We start from the raw sequence: 19,404 nt of genomic DNA, 5'->3' as shown, positions 1-19,404 counted from the left end.
AAGGCTTCAATCTAAACCTTGTCAACGTCATATTACGTTACCGTTATCATAACAAAAATGGATGGAATTTGTAGCTGATCCCAAAATGAACAAAACAACTAACAGCAGCATTTCGTTTCGTGGCTGTATTAACCGCCTATTTGTAAATAATCGAGGCTGGACAGCGACTGACATCATGAGCATGGATTTATGCAATTCGGGATACGATTACATGCATCAACCAAGTCAGCGAGGCTGACCACCCGATCCGGATCCCGTTACATATCCATGTGCCATTGAAACAGGTTTAAGTGTTAATGGCTTCAAAAAACAAACATAAATGTTGAAATAATATAGATTAATATGATTAACACTAAGGTTGTCATGCAATGGACAATGCAAAGTTAATGACTCAATAAATAGCATATGCCTGTCCTAATAACTTAACTGGAATGTTGTATTTTTGGAAAGTGTTATTTGAATGAGTTTTAACAGCAAGCTACGGTTTGGTAACGGTTTTCCGATTGGTTACTGATACCGCATATATGTTCGGTATGATAAATTTGCAAACTTCAATTGTAAGCTACTGCCATGGACACACTAATTATGCATCTATTTCCTTACTAATTTCTCATTATTGTTGTACATGCTTTGCGGAATCGGATGTGAATAGATGTAACTCATAAGTATTTGCTTTTGGAAAATAAAACTTTATCAACACTCTCAATGTTGTCGAGAAGAGATATTTAGAGATACTTGGCTTCTTCTAAATCGTCGAATAGATTGAACCAAGTGCCTGTAAAAAATAACTCCAATTACCCTGTGGTTTTCTTTAAAAAACAACGAGATGAAGTGCAAGTAAAATATGATTTCCAACCAGTACAATATATACTCATGTCACTGCCGTCATGTCCATTATCAGAAAATGGGTAACAGCTTACAAACGAAATGTCACGGCCTGAATCGTATAATACTTACTATCCTATAGCAGTGACTGTGCTTAGTACATAATTCCAAATAAAGCAAACGTATGATAAATTTATGGCAACTCAAATGAGCAAACATGAGTTTACACCCGTACAAACTCTTTCTACTCCTTTTGATATTTTCATTCTGTCCTCTCTGTGACACTTGCACATATCCAGGGAAAATTTTGTAGAGAGAAGAATATTGTAAAACTCAATAAATAGAGCATCATGGTAATCCTATAATAATAAAATTATTGAGCATTGTGATTTATGAAATTTATCAATCGGGGTTGTATATTGAATAACTACCTCCGTTGCTAGTGGTAGAGCGTCTGCCGAAGCGAAGGTCGGGGGCATGATCCCCAACCGCATCATACTAAGACACGTTTATAGATTATACAAGGAAGGAAGAGAATTGATGGATGTCATCTTCTTTATTATGAGGAACACAACGTTTCGGAGTATATACTTATTTCTTTATCAGGTGAATGGATTCTATGAGGCAGAGACCACATGTATGTAACAAAAACGTAATAAAATAACAAAAGGTGGAAACCCTACGTACAAGGGAAACCAGATAGTTGGTCATGATGAGTCCTGGCTCCCAGTTGCCCTTAATGATAACCTATCAGCGCTAATTACCATAAAGTGTTAGCTTCCATTGTCTATTGCTTGTAACCTATCAGAAACACTGATCCTTCCCTTGTTAAGTTTGAAGGAGTCAGAACATACTCCGAAATGTGTTCCCCATAATAAAGAAGTTGACGTCTAAGATTTATCTTCCTTATGTGTATCCCATCTAAATGCTGCTCATTTAAGGGGCTAAACAAGAGCAAGTTGGCTCGAAGTCAGTGTACTGTGTCTGAGAGGGGTATTCATGTTAAACTGTGGCCTGCTATATCTGTTGGCTAGCACTATTAAATCGGCTTTAGTCCGGACCAGTACAAGCCACCAAAAACTGGTGCATGCGTGTTGCTTTGTAAGTGCAGTTATCTTGTACGGGGCGTTTAATTCCATCTCACCTCCCCTTGCCTAAGAGCAATAACTTTAATCTTGTTTAAATTTAGAGACCACTCACATGTGAAAAGCACAATGTTCTGAAATATCGGAATAGATATCAATTGTCGTAAACCCGAAACATCATGATCAAACAAAACAATATCATCAGAAATATAATAATTTTGAGATTCACGAGGTTTACAAATCCGTACAAAAAACTGCACAGCAATTACAATAGCGATACACAATAGAGTGGCAGTACAATATTCAATGGCCAAGCATAATATGATGGCAGTGGTCAGTAACAAATGCAAAATTACAGAGGTGATAGCAAAAGTAAGTGATAATAACACATATTCACTCTGCGGCGACAGCGGCCAAGCTTCCGAGACGCGCCAAGGCAGGGATTCTGGGGGGATGAGTGATGCCCACGCTAAAGTTGGTCATGAAGTGATGAAAAACTTGAGAGATGCGTAAACACGCCGTTGTCCCACTATATATACAGCGTGACTAGCTACTGGAACTTTCTACACAGTGCTCTCACAGGACTAGCTGTACTGGAACATTCCATATGTTTCTCCAACACACTTCACCATCCGCTGTACACCGTGCCGGAAGTTTACACACAGACTAATCATTTTTAAAACACATTGCAAGGAGCGTCTGAAGAATTTCAGCAGAAAAAACGTAACACAGTTACAATCATTGTTAAACAAGAAAATACACTGCCAAAAATGGTCACGGGTAGTCCAGTCGTCTAAGGCGCCGTAATGCTCTGTGCAGAGTTGCGTCCCTTGGGCACGCCAGAAACCTATGATTGTGGGTTCGAATCCAAGTTCGCCTCGATTATGTTTCTAGGTTTGTCAGCACCATACCCGTGCTCGTGGGTTTCACCGAAGTGGTTAACGTCCGAGACCTGCATCACTTCGGGCTTTCTTTCCATATCAAGCTGACACGCTGTGACATAACTGGAATATCGTCTATATCGAATAACAGTTATCGTCCTTTTTTTCACAACAGATCCATCGACAACGTCGCTTGGGTTGGTGCCATACCTTACAGCCTTGGAATTTCGGAAACCAGAGACGAGCTTGCTTTAGCGATGAATCACGAATATTTCTTCAACAGCGAGATGAAAAACAAAGTTTTCATCGTCGTCTAGATAAGCGTTTTGTAAGTGAATTCGACAATTTCGATGGCGAAAGTGTCATGGTTTTGGGGCCATGTCCTACACCAGATCTGACTTGGTTGTGGTTCAGGGAAATTTGTCAGCAGATCGCTGCATGAATCAAATTCTTCAACCTCACCTTCTTCCAGTCATTGACCGCCAGGGGAGCTGTTTCAACAGGACAACGCACCACTGCACACAGCTCGTGTCAAGGTAGACTACCTTTATAATGCCAACATCAATGATTTGCCCAGGCCATCGAGATCCACAGATCTCACCCAATCGAGCGTCTCTGGGGTGCACTCGATCAACGTGTACGTCAACGTCAGATCACACCGCAGGCACTCCCACAACTGACCTACACGTGACAGGCAGAATAGCGCAGTATTCCACAGTACAGAATTCGTACACTTACTCAGGCAGTGCCGAGGAGATGCAGAGCCGTGATTGCTGGTCGGGGCAGTCACACGAGATACTGAGTTAAGCGAAACAATGTGGCCTTATGTGACACGACAATTATTTTTTTCAATACCTTTGTACAATGACAACATGTGACTAACGAGCTCCAAAATTTCATTTTTGTATATATAATATTAAATTAAATATATCGACTTTATAAGGTACGATAAATTTACTTTTTTGTTTGTACAATTCCAGTGGATGCAATGTGTGAAGCCTATTTCTGTTGTCCCATACTGTGATGTTGTTGGAATTTTGATAAATGCGATGTAAAACAATGCTCACTCGTATCTTCTATCGAAAATAATTTCCACACACTTAATATATGTGATGAATTAAATGTGCACACTTACTGTCAAAATCTGCCTAAAGTGAGGAGTTAAAATCTAACGTCACATCAGTATGTTGCAATCATATAGTGACGTAACTAATCTGTATACAGGGGAACATGCTCCAAACGTATGAGGTATTGGTTTATGTAACTAGTGTGTGTTAAACGCCTGATTGCTTCTTTGAACGAAACAAGGGGCCCCTTCCTTTACTCGACAGAGCTATCTCCTAGCGCGGATCAATTTAAATAACGCGACCATCGAGCTTACTCATAATGGCTCCGACCTTTTTCTGACGCATACATGCATGCCAGTACACTAGGTACAGGACAATGCATACGGCCCTTTCCAAAGGAGGGGTAGCATACAATTCGCTACTACTGGTATAGAAGGAACGAAATGGCATCTTAGTACCGTTTTGAAATAGCTTATAGTGCACTTCGGTGATGTATGCCACCATTCGAATAAGTGAATTCGTTGTTAACATGTCGAACCTTCGTCGATCACTTCCAGGGTTATGCCTGCAACACTTTCTCTAAGTCCAGGCTCACCAGCATGGACTGTTGTATACGTGTTGCATGAAATTCACAGTATTGAAACGAGACACAACATACATGGATATGCAGCAGAAAGCAGAGTAGCTTTCTGAGTGACACTTATCTATGTTTGTATGTCTAAAGCTGCACTCAGCAATACCCCAACAACATGACAGAGACCAGTAATAACTTTGTCCATATCTGAATTAGTTATTGCCTTGAGACGTTTACACTATGTAAATGAATACATGTTTAGTGTGCTCCAAACCGAATTGATGAGGTGCGTACTCAGCAAGCCCCACCCCTCCTTCCATCTCAACCTCCCAGTGGGGACCCGGGGAAGATAAACAAGAATGTGTCCTCAGCACCCCACTGCTGGTCGTAAAAGGCGACCGAATTGGGCAGCATGTTTGCCGTGGGCTGCGACCCTGTGTCGGCAGAGGAAGGGATTCTGGTGGTTGAGGGCGACGGAGCCTTAGTCCAACACACCACTTCGACCCTAACTTCACCTTGACAGGCGGTAGAATGGGCCCGATTCTATCAATCGTGTGGTCATGTCATGCCCTGTGCATACTTTTTCGTACAATCATCGTCATGATATGGCTGAAATATTGCCGATTTGACGTAAAGCATAAACTTATTCCCTCTCGTACAAACGTTTGGTACTTAAAAATATATTTATTCAAAATGTCAATTCTAAATGTATGAATCTATAAACTTGCTTAGAGCCCTATGCCCAGAAGGTGGTGGCTCATGTGCCAATCTGGTGATGCTGACCTCCGAATTCTGTACGTCTCCAATGAATTGTTATGGGTCGAACCAGCCTGACCCTTAATTCGGCAGAGAGTTATAGCTCTTATCCACGTCAAATTTGCTGGTGTATACCACCTCTTTATCCCCGGTATTTGCAGCTTGGAGATCCGCTGCAGCATAAGACTGTCCTTGTAGACACTCCATGGTAGGTTGGGAAAAGGGGTGCTTCCCAACACCTTGGTACAAAAAGACGACACATAGAGACTGACGAAAATACTACGCCAACTCGATCCGACTATTGGCCGCGTTTCTAGGTTATAGAAGCTTTAGATAAAGAACCAATCAAACTCAATTCATCTGGAATCTCCAAAGCTATCATTAGTATCTGCGGAGAGGTTACAAATGTCCTAAAAGCTTCGTTCTGGCTCTCTCCCTGTAGAATGTGCACGGAGACCTCAATCTGTCAATCTTCTCAAATTAAATGAAGGGCTCACTACAAGCACTTTCACCACCTCCTACTCTACTGCAGTCTCTCGTCCTCCTGTCACTACTTCCTCTATCGACTGCCAGACTGATCTGACATGGGTCAAGTCTGTTCAACCACTTCCAACTGCTTCAATCCAAAAACCAGCTGTGCCACTTTCATCTGTAACACCCCAAAACCAAAGACCGTCACAAATGTTGAGTCTAAGACTCCTAAAATAACATCTGAACCAGAGCCAGTTAAACTTACAAACAGGGAAAAGAAATTATTGAACACCAAAGGCCACCTCTCCTTCCAGGTTCCAGTAGAGGTCCATAACTCCTTTGGTCCTCTGGACATGGAGGTAACTCCATCTCCACGTGATACCGATAGGAGTACTAAAAAGCCTTCCTCACGTTTACGTGACATTTCTCCCCTGGAAGCACCACCATGAATCCACAAAACATAATACAATGGAATTGCAGAGGTCTTAAGAAGAATTTTAATGAAATACAACTTTTAATCCAAGATTTTAAACCGTCAGCATTTTGTCTCTCAGAACCATATCTAAAAAACTCAGATCTATTTGATATCCGTCAGTACATTTCTTACTACTCGTTTTCCCCTCCTGGTGATAAAGCTACAGGAGATTCTTCTATCCTGGTGAAGCAGGGCATTATCCATAGCCCTGTTCCACTCAATACTACTCAACAAGCCGTTGTTGTCCGTGTTACTTTGAACATAGTGTTCATTATGTTCATTGTATCTTCCATCTTCCTCAACTATCCGTCAATCAGATCTTCAGAATTTGTATGGTGAGCACCCTAAGCCCTGTATCATCAAGGGCGATTTAAACGGTCATAATCCCCTATTGTGGAGTACTGACACAAATAATAATGGAAAAGTCCTTGGAGATTTTATCTCAAACAATGATTTATGCATCTTCAATGATGGTAATACCACATATCTTCATCCCACCACTGGCACATACTCTGCCCTTGACCTTTTACTGACTGGTTCAAACATACTAAACGAATTCGAATGATCGGTCGATCTGGTACCTGAAGACCAATAACCTCTTGAGAACATCCAGTGTGGTTTCCGAAAAAAACAACAGAAGTACCATTGACTATTTGGTGCGTTTAGAATCGTTTATTAAAAAATCCATCGTCAACAAACAACATACTGTATCAATAAGGCATATGATACAACGTGGAAACATGGTATTTTAAAAGATTTGCATGAATTTTGATTGAGGGGCAGATTACCTCAGTTCATATCTCAATTTTTAAACAACAGACCATTCCAAATACGAGTGGTCTCTACCCTGTCTGAACATTTCGATCAAGATCAGGGCGTCACTCAAGGCAGCATGCTATCAGTCACACTTTTCAGCATCAAAATTAATAGTATCACTAAAGTATAAAACAGTAACGTTGATGGTTCTCTTTTTGTGGACAATTTCAACAATTTCAACATTTCTCGTCGTGGTAAGAATATGAATACGATAGCAAGACAGCTGCAGCTCTGTCTTAACAAAATTCAAAAATGGGCCAACGGAAACGGCTTCAAATTTCCAAAATCCAAAACAAACTGTATTCACTTTTGTCATAAATACAAACCTCACGAGGATCCAGATTTATTTTTAGATGGTATTCCTATCAAGGTAGTAGAGGAGGCCAAATACCTTGGCCTCATATTTGACCGTCATCTCACATTCTTACCACACATCAAATATCTCAAGGCAAAGTGCCTGAAGGATCTCGACTTCAAATTCCGAGTGGGTAGGGTATCAGACCACCCTCCTTCACTTGTACAGATCATTAATACGCTCCAAACTAGACTATGGTTCCATTGTCTATGGTTGAGCCTGCAAAAGCAACTCAGAAAATAATGGACACTATACACCATCAAGGCATAAGGCTCTCCCCTGGACAGTTTCAATGTGGAGGCCGATGAACCTTCACTCAAACTGAGCCGCATTAAACTTTCAATGCAGTGCATCACTAAATTGCACAATAAATCCAATCAAGCATTGTAATAACCTGAAGTCTTTCTTTCTCAAATGATGATTTATTTATTCTTTCCTGTTTGGCATTCTTTCTTTTCTTTACATTCTTTTCTTTTCCTGTTGCAGAAGATTGCTTGAGACATCGTTGTTCTTTCGAGAAATGTTGTGTCTGACAGTGTTGGACTAGGAGCTTTTCTGCATCTTCAAGGACTTGAACATTCAAGGTGTAGTTCACTTTCTCGGTGGATAGAGACTTGTTGACTCTCTGGCGCAAACATCTGATAGTTAAAATGGTCCATGCTACTGCTCTTCTTAACTTTGTCCAACTTGAGAAGTGGTTGATTAGAATGTCTAGGAAGCTATCCTTCTCCATGATGGTTGCATGAACACATTCCTCAAGTTCAAGATCATCTTCTTGAGGTTCTTGGTTGCTGTATTGCTTCGGCCAGTACTTGTGGTGCTGCCATAGGAATCGTGGTCCTCCCGTCCAATGCTGAATTTGCTGCTCATTATCAAGCTTGATGCCTCTTGAAGCATAGTCTGCTGGGTTCTCTTTATATGACACATACCTCCATTGATCAATATCAGAACAGTCTCTTATCACAGCAATCCGGTTTGCTACAAAGGTTTTGAACCTGACATTCGTGTTCAAGATACATCTCAACACTGACATGCTGTCCGTCCAGAAGAAAGTTGTGTCTACTTTGACCTGAAGTTCTTGAAGAATAAGGGATGACATGCGTACAGCTAGAGTAGCAGCGGTGAGTTCCATGCGTGGTATGGTTGTCTTCTTTAACGGAGCAACCCTTGATTTAGACATTACCAGAGCACAATGGATCTCCTCATCTTCATTCTCAAATCTGATGTAACCGACGACTCCTTATCCTACATTGCTCGCGTCTACAAAAAGGTGAAACTCCATAGGCTTGTAGCATCTTGGAATGTGGATATCTTCTAACAAGGTAAGATCTTTCAGCCATATCTTATGTGTCTTTGAATCAACATCTTCATCCCAGTCTTTCTGTTCATGATGCAGGTTTTGGAGCAGCTGTTTTGAAATTAGTATGAAAAGAGCCATGAGTCCAAGAGGGTCATACACACTGCTAACCACAGACAGGATGCCACGTTTAGTGTCTGGTTTCAACTTACTCTTTATCGTGAATCCAAGAGTGTGTGATTGCACAAACCAGTAGACTCCTAAAGCTCTTTCAGATGGAAGGTCTTCACAGTCCAAGTTCAAGTCTTTAACATCCTTTGCTCTTTCTTGAGGTGGGATTGATTTCATCACTGTAGAGCTGTTGGAGATCCACTTGGTAAGCCTGAAGCTGCCTTCACTGCACAAACTGGTAAGTTCTTTTACAGTTGATACTGCCTTTTCTTCATTCAATTCGGATGCCAGACAATCGTCTACATAGACGTTGTCAGTCAACTTTTCTATAATTTCTGGGACAAACTTATCCTGACTGTCTCTTGCTGTTTGTTGTAAGGCAAAGGTGCACATGAAGCAGAAGATACAGCTCCAAAGATATGGACTAACATCCAATACACTTTAGGTTCTTTTCTACAATCTCCGTCCGGCCACCAGTAGAAGCGAAGGAAGTCATTGTCTTCTTTTGGCACTCTGACTCGATAGTACATGGATTCGATATCACCCATGAAGGCAATGTTCTCCTGTCTATATCTCATTAGAACATCGAGGAGGCTGTTGCATAGATTGGCTCCTTGAAGCAAACTACTATTTAGGGTAACACCTTGGAATGTTGCTGAACAGTCAAAGACAACTCTTATTTTCCCTTGCTTGCGTGGATGGTACACCCCGTGGTGTGGGATAAACCATACTTTGCCTGGTTTACCTTTCAGTCCATCTTAAGGAACAATTTCAGCATATTCTTTGCTAAGGATGTCTTCCATGAATTTCTTATTGTCTTTATGTATTTGAGGGTTCATTGTAAATTTCTTCTTGAGTCCTCTCAAACGCTGTAAGGCATGTTCACTGTTGTCAGGCATGATGACAACTTTGTCTCGAAAGGGCAGATTGACAACGTAGTGTCCATCTTCTTTATGAATAGAGTTTGTCACAATCTTCATAAATTCTTTGTCCTCTTCTGACATTTCTTTTCTTTCTTCTGCTGCTTTCTCTGGAAAGTCATAGTTCATGCTGTCTTTCATCATAGTATTAATGTTCTGTAGATCTTCCATTCCTTTTATTGTTGTGTCTGTTCTCATTGATGGAAATCTGTTTTCTTTTGCAAGTCTGAGGACATTCCAAAGTATCCATCAAAGGTTTGTTCTTGTTGCATGAGGACTTCCATCAGGACCGGTACGAATCTCTAGTGGTGCATAGGAGTCTGGTACATTTCCCCCGATGAGGATATCTACACTTGCATCAATCTCAGGCAGGTATATATCATTAAGGTGAGGCCATTTTTGAACGTCAGATGAAACAGGTATGTGTTTCTTCAAAACTGGTATGTGTTCCTTGGAGTAAACGGTAGGTAGTGCGATCGTGTTCCTGAGGTCAAGGTCATGCACTTGTAAGCCATTCACTGCTTGCACTGAAGTGGTGTAGGGCTTCCCCATTGTATCAATAGTAATATCCATACTTTTCCCACTGCATCCAAGTTTATTCAAAAGCGATTCAGAACAAAATGAGACAGTACTGCCTGGATCAAGGAAGGCATATGTTGACTCAACCTTGACTCCGTTACTGTATGACACTTTCACCGGAATAATAGCAAGAGTACATTCCATGGCCCCGGCCTCCATAGCTTCACATGTTCCATCTTGTTCGGTACATGCACCAACCAGCTTTCTTTCAGTTTCATACACAACATGCAGGATTCCCTGATGATTTATGTTACATCTGAAGCAGGTTACTGTCTTCTCACAGGACTTGCTCAAGTGACCATAACACAACCATCAAAAACACAATCCCCTTTTCTGAAGAAATGCCAGTCTATCCTTCAAAGTCTTCTTAACAATCTGATCACAAATCTGCAACTTATGAGAATTGCTGTTACATTATATACACAAGATCTGCTGACCTTACGGCATGCTTGACTGGGTGTTCTGGGTTGTATTCTCTACCATGTCTGTGCTGAAGGAAGGCTTGAATGATGATTGTGAAGCAATTCCTGCGTTCCTCTTTGGCTGTGTCTTTGTTCTGTCATCATTCCTCAGAGCATCTTTTCCATACATTGGATCTGTTACTTTTCTTGCTTCTCTCTTCACAAACTTGACTAGGTTATGGAATTCTACAGTTCCTCCTGAATCCCTGATAGATATGACAATATTCCTCCACTTCTCATGGCAATGGAAAGGTAGTTTCATAACGAGCCTTCTGATGTTGTCAGGATACTCCAGGATCTTTACTGCTGTGATGGAGCTTACTGCATTCTCACATTCTTGTAGGAAGATGGCATATTCATCCATGGATTTAGGGTTGTCTACTTTTACATTAGGCCATCCCAATGCCTTCTTGACGAGAGCAGATGCAATAGCGTCTTCATTGCCGTATCGTTCATCAAGTTCCTGCCATGCCTTTTGATACCCTTGACTGGCCTCCAGGTAACTATATCCCTTGACAATTTTCAGCGTTTCACCTATTGTGAACTGTTCTAGATATGACATCTTCTCATCTTCTGTTTCTGAGTTGACAACAATCTTCACCTTGAACTGACGCTTGAATCTTTGATATTCAATAGGATCCCCAGAGAATTTCATGATTTCAGGAGGCGGCTTTCGGAGTTGTTGCACAACACACTGAATAAGATTCTCACCGCTTGCTGCAGTAGTTTGTGGAGACAAGTGTTGATTGAAGTCTTCTTGAAGAGGTACGTTTATGTTATCAGGTAAGTACCGTTTACGTTCAGTGTTGAAATGTTCATTTACATCTTCATTCACAGGAACAGGGACATATGGATCGTGCGGTTCTAGTGAACGTTCTGATTTCACACTATCTCTGTCAGAGAAATAATCTTGAAGCACTTTAGACTTTGCTTGAGAAATCTCCATTTCTGTTTTCAGTTCTAACTCTTCTTCCTTCATTTTCAATTCCATCTTAGCTAAGTCTATTTTCTGTTTCTCTTTCAATGCTTTCATCTTTGTCTCTAATTCAACTTGCTTTTGTTTTTCTTTCAGATGGGCTGATGAAACACGACTTGTTAGTGATGAATGACTTCCTTTAGAGGAGGCTGATTCTTCTTTAAATATACAAGCACTTTTCAGGCTGATTGAACCTTGTCTACTTATATCTTTCTTATCAGTTTGTTTAACTTCTGGTTTCTGTTCATCTTTACTTTTGTCATCCAGTGAATCTTTAACGTCCTTTTTCTCTGTTTCACTTGGTTCACGGATGTGTTTGAGAAAGAATGCTTCTAACTTTGATTTACATGTCAGCAGAACAGAGTCTTGTGATTCACATTCTTCAATAAAAGGACTAAGTTCAATTTCATCCAACAGTGATGCAAAGTCTTTGCGGAGATCTAACAGTGTTTCGTAGAATTTCAACCAGTTTCCATGACTACATCTAATCTCCTCTATCTCTTCAGAAGTGAAAGTTTCAACATGAGATTGGGCATGCAGTTTATCAAAATCATCCAACAATTGTTTATATAAACTCTTAATTTTCTTATATTTAGTTTGCTTAGCATACTGCAAACCGTTTTCTGTCATCTTCCTTAGTCTTTGTTTCAAAACATTATCCTTTTTCTTTTTCTTCCATACCTTTGTCTAAACAATGTCAATGCTGTAATAACTTGAAGTCTTTCTTTCTCAAATGATGATTTCTTTATTCTTTCCTGTTTTGCATTCTTTCTTTTCTTTACATTCTTTTCTTTTCCTTTTAGATAAATGTCTTTCTTTTCTTGACTAGAATCTAATTATTTTCAGATTGACTGAAATACAAATAAATAAACAATAATTACTATTTTGATCAAATGATGCATTAATGCAAATAATCACAAAGACATTATAAATGAATTAACCTAATAAAATTGACTACCTTTCAGTGACATGAAATACTATGCAAAATGTAAACAAACAATGAAAAACACTTTATGACTAAATAACTGCTCTAAAACATTTATGCACATGTAGATAATGATAAAATAATATATATGACAAAAATTGGCAAACTCACCATTGTTTTTAGACTCTTTTATCCTTAACACCTTTTCTCATTTCTTTCATTCTCTCATGCATGCTGCATGCTTTTAGGGCCACATGGAAGATAATATACGATACTAAGCAGTTATGCCCCTATGCCCCTTGGCATATTATGATGAGTAAACATAAATTTGAATGGAGAAGACATGAAATATGAATTAATACTTGCCAAAAACGAAATATGATTTATATTTAATACTTTGATAACAAACAAAGGATATATGATTCTGAACTTTGAAAATAATAACTTAACAATTTTGACACTTACAAGCATACAGTTGTGTTTTCCACCCTCAGTATGAAAACCTGTTTCGAAATCTATCAAACCTGGTTCCACCACTCGAAATCAGAATTCAACCACACAACATCCCAGCTAAAATTGATCTAAATTATTTAACCTTACCGTCTCCTGTCGTCTCCTCCCTGGCAGATGGTGAAGCCCGATGTAGACCTCACTCTAATCTAACTCAAAAATTCCGAAACAAATCCTTGGGTTTAACAACAAGCATACAACCAATTGCAAACTCAATATTATTCTGACAGGTCCATTGTTACAGACGGCACCAAGGATGGTGGCAAAGTTGCAAGTCCCACCATCATTGGATCCAGAACTGTCTCCTCAAGAATACTAGATTTTAGTTCAATTTTTACTGCTGAGGCCAAAGCTATCCAAACAGCTTTGACCTATATTCAACAACAAAACCAATCTAAAAAAATCATCATCTTCCCTGATTAGTTATCTTGCCTTCAGGCACTTAAATGTATCTCACCATATCACCCTATTACCCTTGACATTTTAGAACTCTATAATGATCTTTCTACTGGCCAATGTGACATCGTCTTTTGCTGGTTACCAAGTCACGCAGGCATAACAGGTAACTCAAAAGCCGATGCAGCAGCTAAACCAGCCCTTGACAAACCTTTATCTCCACTTCTTATCCCATACAGTGATTTCAAACCAACCATCAAATATGATACCCGGGATCTCATGAAAAAGAGGTGGGACACCCAGGCAGGAAGCAATAAACTACACGAATTGAAACCATCATACCTACTTGGGTTGTCAGTCAAGACATGACGAGGTCGTTTTACGACGATGTCATATTGGGCACAGTCGGTTTACACACGAATATCTGCTTAAGACAGATGAGGACGAACCCCCTAAGTGCATCCCTTGTGATGAAAAGTTCACCATCAAGCATATCGCAAATGATTCACATTATCAAAGCATATAAAAGCATCTTATTGTCAGCTTTTAGAGATAAATTGGTCTGTATAAAAATTTTAGATATGTATGTGAATATATGCTTGTTTTTAAATTTGAAGTTATGCTATTAGCAACGGACATTATTGAAGGCTCTGTACTGGAGGTTAACGCAGAGTAAAAATATTGTCCCCCTGTGTGACACGTAATCCTATTATAATCGATGCAACTATCAACAACCAGTGTTTTTTAAGCCATTTCATTGATGAGTATTTTTTAATATTGGCTAGTATTATGCACAACCACCAGTAGCTAAGTGATGACGTAAATCCTGCTGGGATATCATGCAGGAAGCAGAGGTACTGTAAGTCCCCATGATCCCAAGCGATGTGGCCTAGCTTTGGTTACTGGTGGTCTATAGCCCGTGTTTTTAAACTGTGTTATATTATGCTCAAATATGTTTCACAAATTGTTTTTAAACACAGCATGCATGCCCAAGTATGTTTCATGAATTGATTTTAAATATCACTGTGCATAAACGACTCAGTTGTTGACATATTAAACTTGGTCTCGTTGCTACATGGCTGAAATTATGCCATTGCGACGTTAAATTTTAACTCACTCACTCACTCCATCTCAACCTGAAAATCTTGCGCTCCAATGCCTGTGACTTAAGTGGCGTTTTCTACAGCTCAACATACTAACACATGGACATGTCATGACTGTTTGCACCCGAGTGAGCGAAATGTGAGCAGAACGTGTGGCTGATCTGAGGCGTAATGGTCCCGACAGACCACTGGGTGGGGCAATCAGGGTGAACAAACAATCAGCAGATCCAAGTAGACTAAGGCACATAACTCTGCATATGGACACTCGCCCAAACGTATGTCGACCGTGATGTCGAACACTTAACCCAATTGTTTTTAACAAAAACACAAAATATAGTGTTCCGGGTTCAACTAGCATTATCATCCACACACACATACGATGGTACCTATTAAACAAACGAGATGCACAGTGCACGTGCACGTGGGTACATTGATCTTTTTTCCTTAAGATCAGAATGTGGAAACTTTGGCACCTATCGAGCAGACTTCTTATTCATCCGTAAGTGTTCATGAATAATACTTTCAATGGATTCATGACTAAGACCTGTGTCTTCCAGAAGTTCAACAAGGTTATTCCTCTATGTGACAGTATAAGTTTTACCATTTCCTTAATTTAATCTTCATTGATGGAAGTTGAGGGTGTCAGAGCTTCCGTGAAGATCCGGGGTAGAATAGGTCTTCAGCAACCCATGCTTCCCGTAAAAGGCGACTATGCTTGTCATAAAAGGCGACGAACCGGATCGGGTTGTCAGGCTCGCTGACTTGGTTGATGCATCTCATCGATCCCAGTTGTGTGGATCGATGCTCATGATGTCAATCACTGGATTGTCTGGTCCAGACTCGATTATTTACGGACCGCCGTCATATAGCTGGAATATTGCTGAGTGCGGCGTTAAACAACAAACCAACCAACCAACCATAGCTTCCCACCCTTTAACAGTGCAATACCTGCTGCACTTAACCCCATACACTTGTGACATGCGGTCATGAATTTATTTGGGAGTACTTTTCTCTAAAGTAAACATTTTGATGACTGCTCGATACTCGTGTCTTATTTGTATTTATGCGTCCATATGGACCCCTTTCACGTTTAACCGTCTATCACTAATATGCACACGGCCTCAACAGACCAAATACACATGTGATGAACAACGCAAACAATGTACGACATGTTCTAGTTGACTAGTTGAACAGTGATACTTTATTTATTGTTCTTTTTCGTGAGATGCCTTTGGTCAAGACTTTATAAAGTTGACGTATGCAGAAAGGTAGGTCAGTTGTGCTGGATTTGGATCAGGTGTTATATTAGGTTTCCAGCCTTTTAGTGTGACTCGATGACTGTCTTTGGTATTGTTTTCTTTTCAGATCAGAACAAGGAAAGTCAGTTAGATATGAGATTGAATGCATACACAAGCAGCTTACCGTCAGGTCATAGTTATCAGTTCCCATTGTTGATATGTTTCGGATTCATTGTGTCGATTACACGTGTGACGTGGACGGACAGACGCCTATGCAATGGGTTATCATTTACCTTGTTTCCTTCACCTGTGTTTCCACACACTACATGTACTGTGGTAGGCTCCTAGGTTAGCCTTAAATACTAATACAATGAGTCAGGAGTCTTTTCAATAATATTCACAGCACAATATGCAGAGCGGATCAGGCGGCTTTCAAGGTGAGACATGTTTCATATAAACATTCCGACATTTCTTGAGTATTATGTCTTCTCCTTGAGACGAGTACACGGCATGTTTTGAAATAACATGTTTAAGATTCTCTACGAATAAGACAAACCTTAAACGCAATGTTTTTCCCGTCTTCCGTAGCTTTTCAAGTGTTCTGGCTCTCCTATTAGTGAAAACATTTGTCTGAAACAAGGATACATTCGCTTCAACTGTACTAAGCCTGTTTATGTCTTTAATGCATATATGGGCAGTATCTAACTGACTATTTTCACAGCTCCCTAATGCAACATATGTCTTCAGAAAAAGACAAATCAGGTGTTTATGTTTCACTCTCTTCTGTTCTATCGCCAGTCTTACTTCCAAATACAACTTAAATATTTCTTCTAGAATAATGATACTTTCTGTCAAGTTTGTCTTCAAACGCAGTTTTTGTGTTGGATTTTCTTGTGGCGAATTCCAGGAATTGCTTTCCTCTGTACGCATTGTCTCAAACTGTTTCTTCATGTTCACATTGTTTTCCTCTACTGTAGATTTCAGTGTAATTAAATGTGATGTTAGGAGATTTCTGTATGTTTACACTATTGTGTTACAGCTTTGACAGAAATAGTGGTTTCAACAAGAATTATTAAAGCAAAATTATATTGAAAGTAACATAAGATAGGTTTTCATTTCTGATAAAAAATGTTATTCCATGCTAAAATCTGATCCTTCTCTGTACCACGCACATGTCATGGTATAGCCGTGTTAACAGATAATATACTATTCGCCCAGAGTTGAGCCAACTTCAGAATGTTATCATGAGTGAGGATTATGAGTAGATAGTGAGTGAGTTTGATTTTACGCCGTTTTTAGCAATGTTCCAGCAATATCACGGCGACGCTTTAACCACTAGGCTACCCGACCGCCCTTATGAGTGGTGGTGGTGGTGAAATGGGGTGGTTTAACGTCGCGTCCAAGATTATTGCACTTATATAGCGACGTGCATGTACCTGTGTGTGATTGTGTGTCTGCTTGTACTAGTCCGGACTAATGACGATTTATAGTGCTAGCCCACTGAGATACCATGCCGCAGTTTAACATGAGTACCCCACTCAGACACAGTATACTGACTCTGAGCCGACCAGTCCTTGTTTTAGCCCCTTAATGCCGAGCGCCAGACAGGGTAACAACAAGTACCATATTTTAACGTCTTTTGGTATGACGCGGCCGGGGATCGAACCCCGGACCTTCCGCTCTCCGGGTGGACGCTCTACCACTAGACCACGGAGGCGGTGCGTAGAGTAGATAATGAGTAGATAAATTATAGTGACATGTAGTACACCTGAGAAGAAACACTAATGTAATTATTATAATGAATGAAACAATAATTATACTGAAATCTACAATCCAACAAAACAATGTGAACGTGAAGAAACATTAATTTCACTCGTGACATATTTTCATTTATCACTCGTACCAAATGGGTTATTCTTTACATATTCACCACCTATGGCATAAACTGCACGTGCATGTTAGCTCTATAATTGCGTTCGGCTGCAGGGTATAACCACACGTGAAGGTCGCACAGAAAAAAACATGCCACGACTGTCAGGAGCAGAGAGAGCCATCGGTATGGCCGAAATTGGGGCAACACAGGACCAAATTGCCAGAAGGTTTAGTTGTACACCATTGACAGTAGCCAAGCTGATTCAACGGTACAGGCAGACATGGAGGACACAGGACAGGCCTAGAACCGGAGTAACAACACCACTGGAAGACGGTCAGATACGGCTCATTCACCCGCGAAACAGATTCGTAACGGCGACGGCGACGGCGGCGTCAGCAACAGCATTGGGACATCCCATTAGCCAACGTACAGTACTACGACGACTTCGTGCTGCTGGAATCCGAGCATATCGTCCTTTCCGAGGAATGTTACTGACTGCTCAAAATCGACGCCTGAGACTGCGATGGGCAAGGCAGGTTCGACGGAAAAGAACGAGTTTATCGACGCAGAGGGGAACGTTTGGCTACCGTCGTGTATTCGAGAGGTCCATCCATCCCCATCGGCGGGGGAGGTGTCATGGTGTGGGGCGGTATTTGTGGAGATAAAAAAAACTGATTTGGTGATTATACAGGGAAACCTGAACGCTGTGCAGTACAGAGACCAGGTGTTGCAGCCAGTTGTGCTTCCGTTCTTACAAAAACAACAGCAGGGGACATTGTTTCAACATGACAATGCCAGGCCCCATACTGCAAGACTGACTCAGAACTTTCTAAACAAGCAGAACGTTGACGTTTTGCCCTGGCCTGCCCACTCACCCGATATGAATCCTATTGAACATCTGTGGGACCATCTTCAAAGACAGATTAGAGCACGCCATCAGCCTCCCGTCAACTGACAAGAATTGCAGCAGGCCCTCTGGGACGAGTGGCAACGGATTCCAGTCTACGTCATCAGAAGACTGACGTCATCAATGAGGCGGCGTATCAGAGCATGCATTGAGGCAGCTGGAGGTCATACACGCTCTTAAAGGCAACAGTGTCGACAATGAACTTTTAGTGTGTCTGACAATGTTTTGGTGACATTTCAGACAACTTTTGAAAACGAAATTTCTTACCCCACCATTGTTTACCTTGAGCTTACATTACCTGTGATTGCACAATTTCATTCAAACAGTGGTTGATCAATAATGTGTAACCCCTCCCTAGATTATATTATAATTGACAACAAAACCTCTTCTTGTTATACTTTATCGATCTTGGAACTCGACGTGTACTTTCTTTTGCCGCCAAGTTTATTTGCATTTACTTTTACTTTACTTAATTTGAATCAGGTGGTAAAAAATGTACATCCCAGCGTAATTTAATGATCAGAAGTAGACCCGGTGCCCCACGAGCGCATTTCTTGCACAATGTTCAATTTTCAGAACTTATATAAACTGAACGTCTGAAAAATAACGGCATCCACGGGTTAAATACATCACAACGGAAATCATTGATTCACAAATAGCATATATCAAAATACAACATGACATCACAACAAGAAACATGACGCCAATGACGTCGAATACCAATAGAAAACACAGCAGCCCAC

At 40.5% G+C, this 19,404-nt stretch overlaps 2 protein-coding genes across 2 annotated transcripts; both read right to left on the bottom strand.

The window, feature by feature from the left end:
- Nucleotides 1-7,660: 7,660 nt before the first annotated feature.
- On the bottom strand, nucleotides 7,661-8,485 carry LOC139456991 (uncharacterized). Its single transcript, XM_071238449.1, has one exon. The coding sequence runs from the start codon at nucleotides 8,483-8,485 to the stop codon at nucleotides 7,661-7,663; it is 825 nt and encodes a 274-aa protein (XP_071094550.1).
- A 60-nt stretch (nucleotides 8,486-8,545) lies between these two features.
- Nucleotides 8,546-9,166, bottom strand: LOC139456990 (uncharacterized). The gene has a single exon (XM_071238448.1). It carries the CDS (start codon nucleotides 9,164-9,166, stop codon nucleotides 8,546-8,548), a length of 621 nt encoding a protein of 206 aa, XP_071094549.1.
- Between the last annotated feature and the right edge of the window lie 10,238 nt (nucleotides 9,167-19,404).

The sequence above is a fragment of the Haliotis cracherodii genome, unplaced genomic scaffold, assembly GCF_022045235.1.
Source record: "Haliotis cracherodii isolate W230 unplaced genomic scaffold, xgHalCrac1.p SCAF_12, whole genome shotgun sequence".
NCBI classification, from domain to species: Eukaryota; Metazoa; Mollusca; class Gastropoda; order Lepetellida; family Haliotidae; genus Haliotis; species Haliotis cracherodii.
This window is presented reverse-complemented; position numbering and strand designations above follow the sequence as displayed.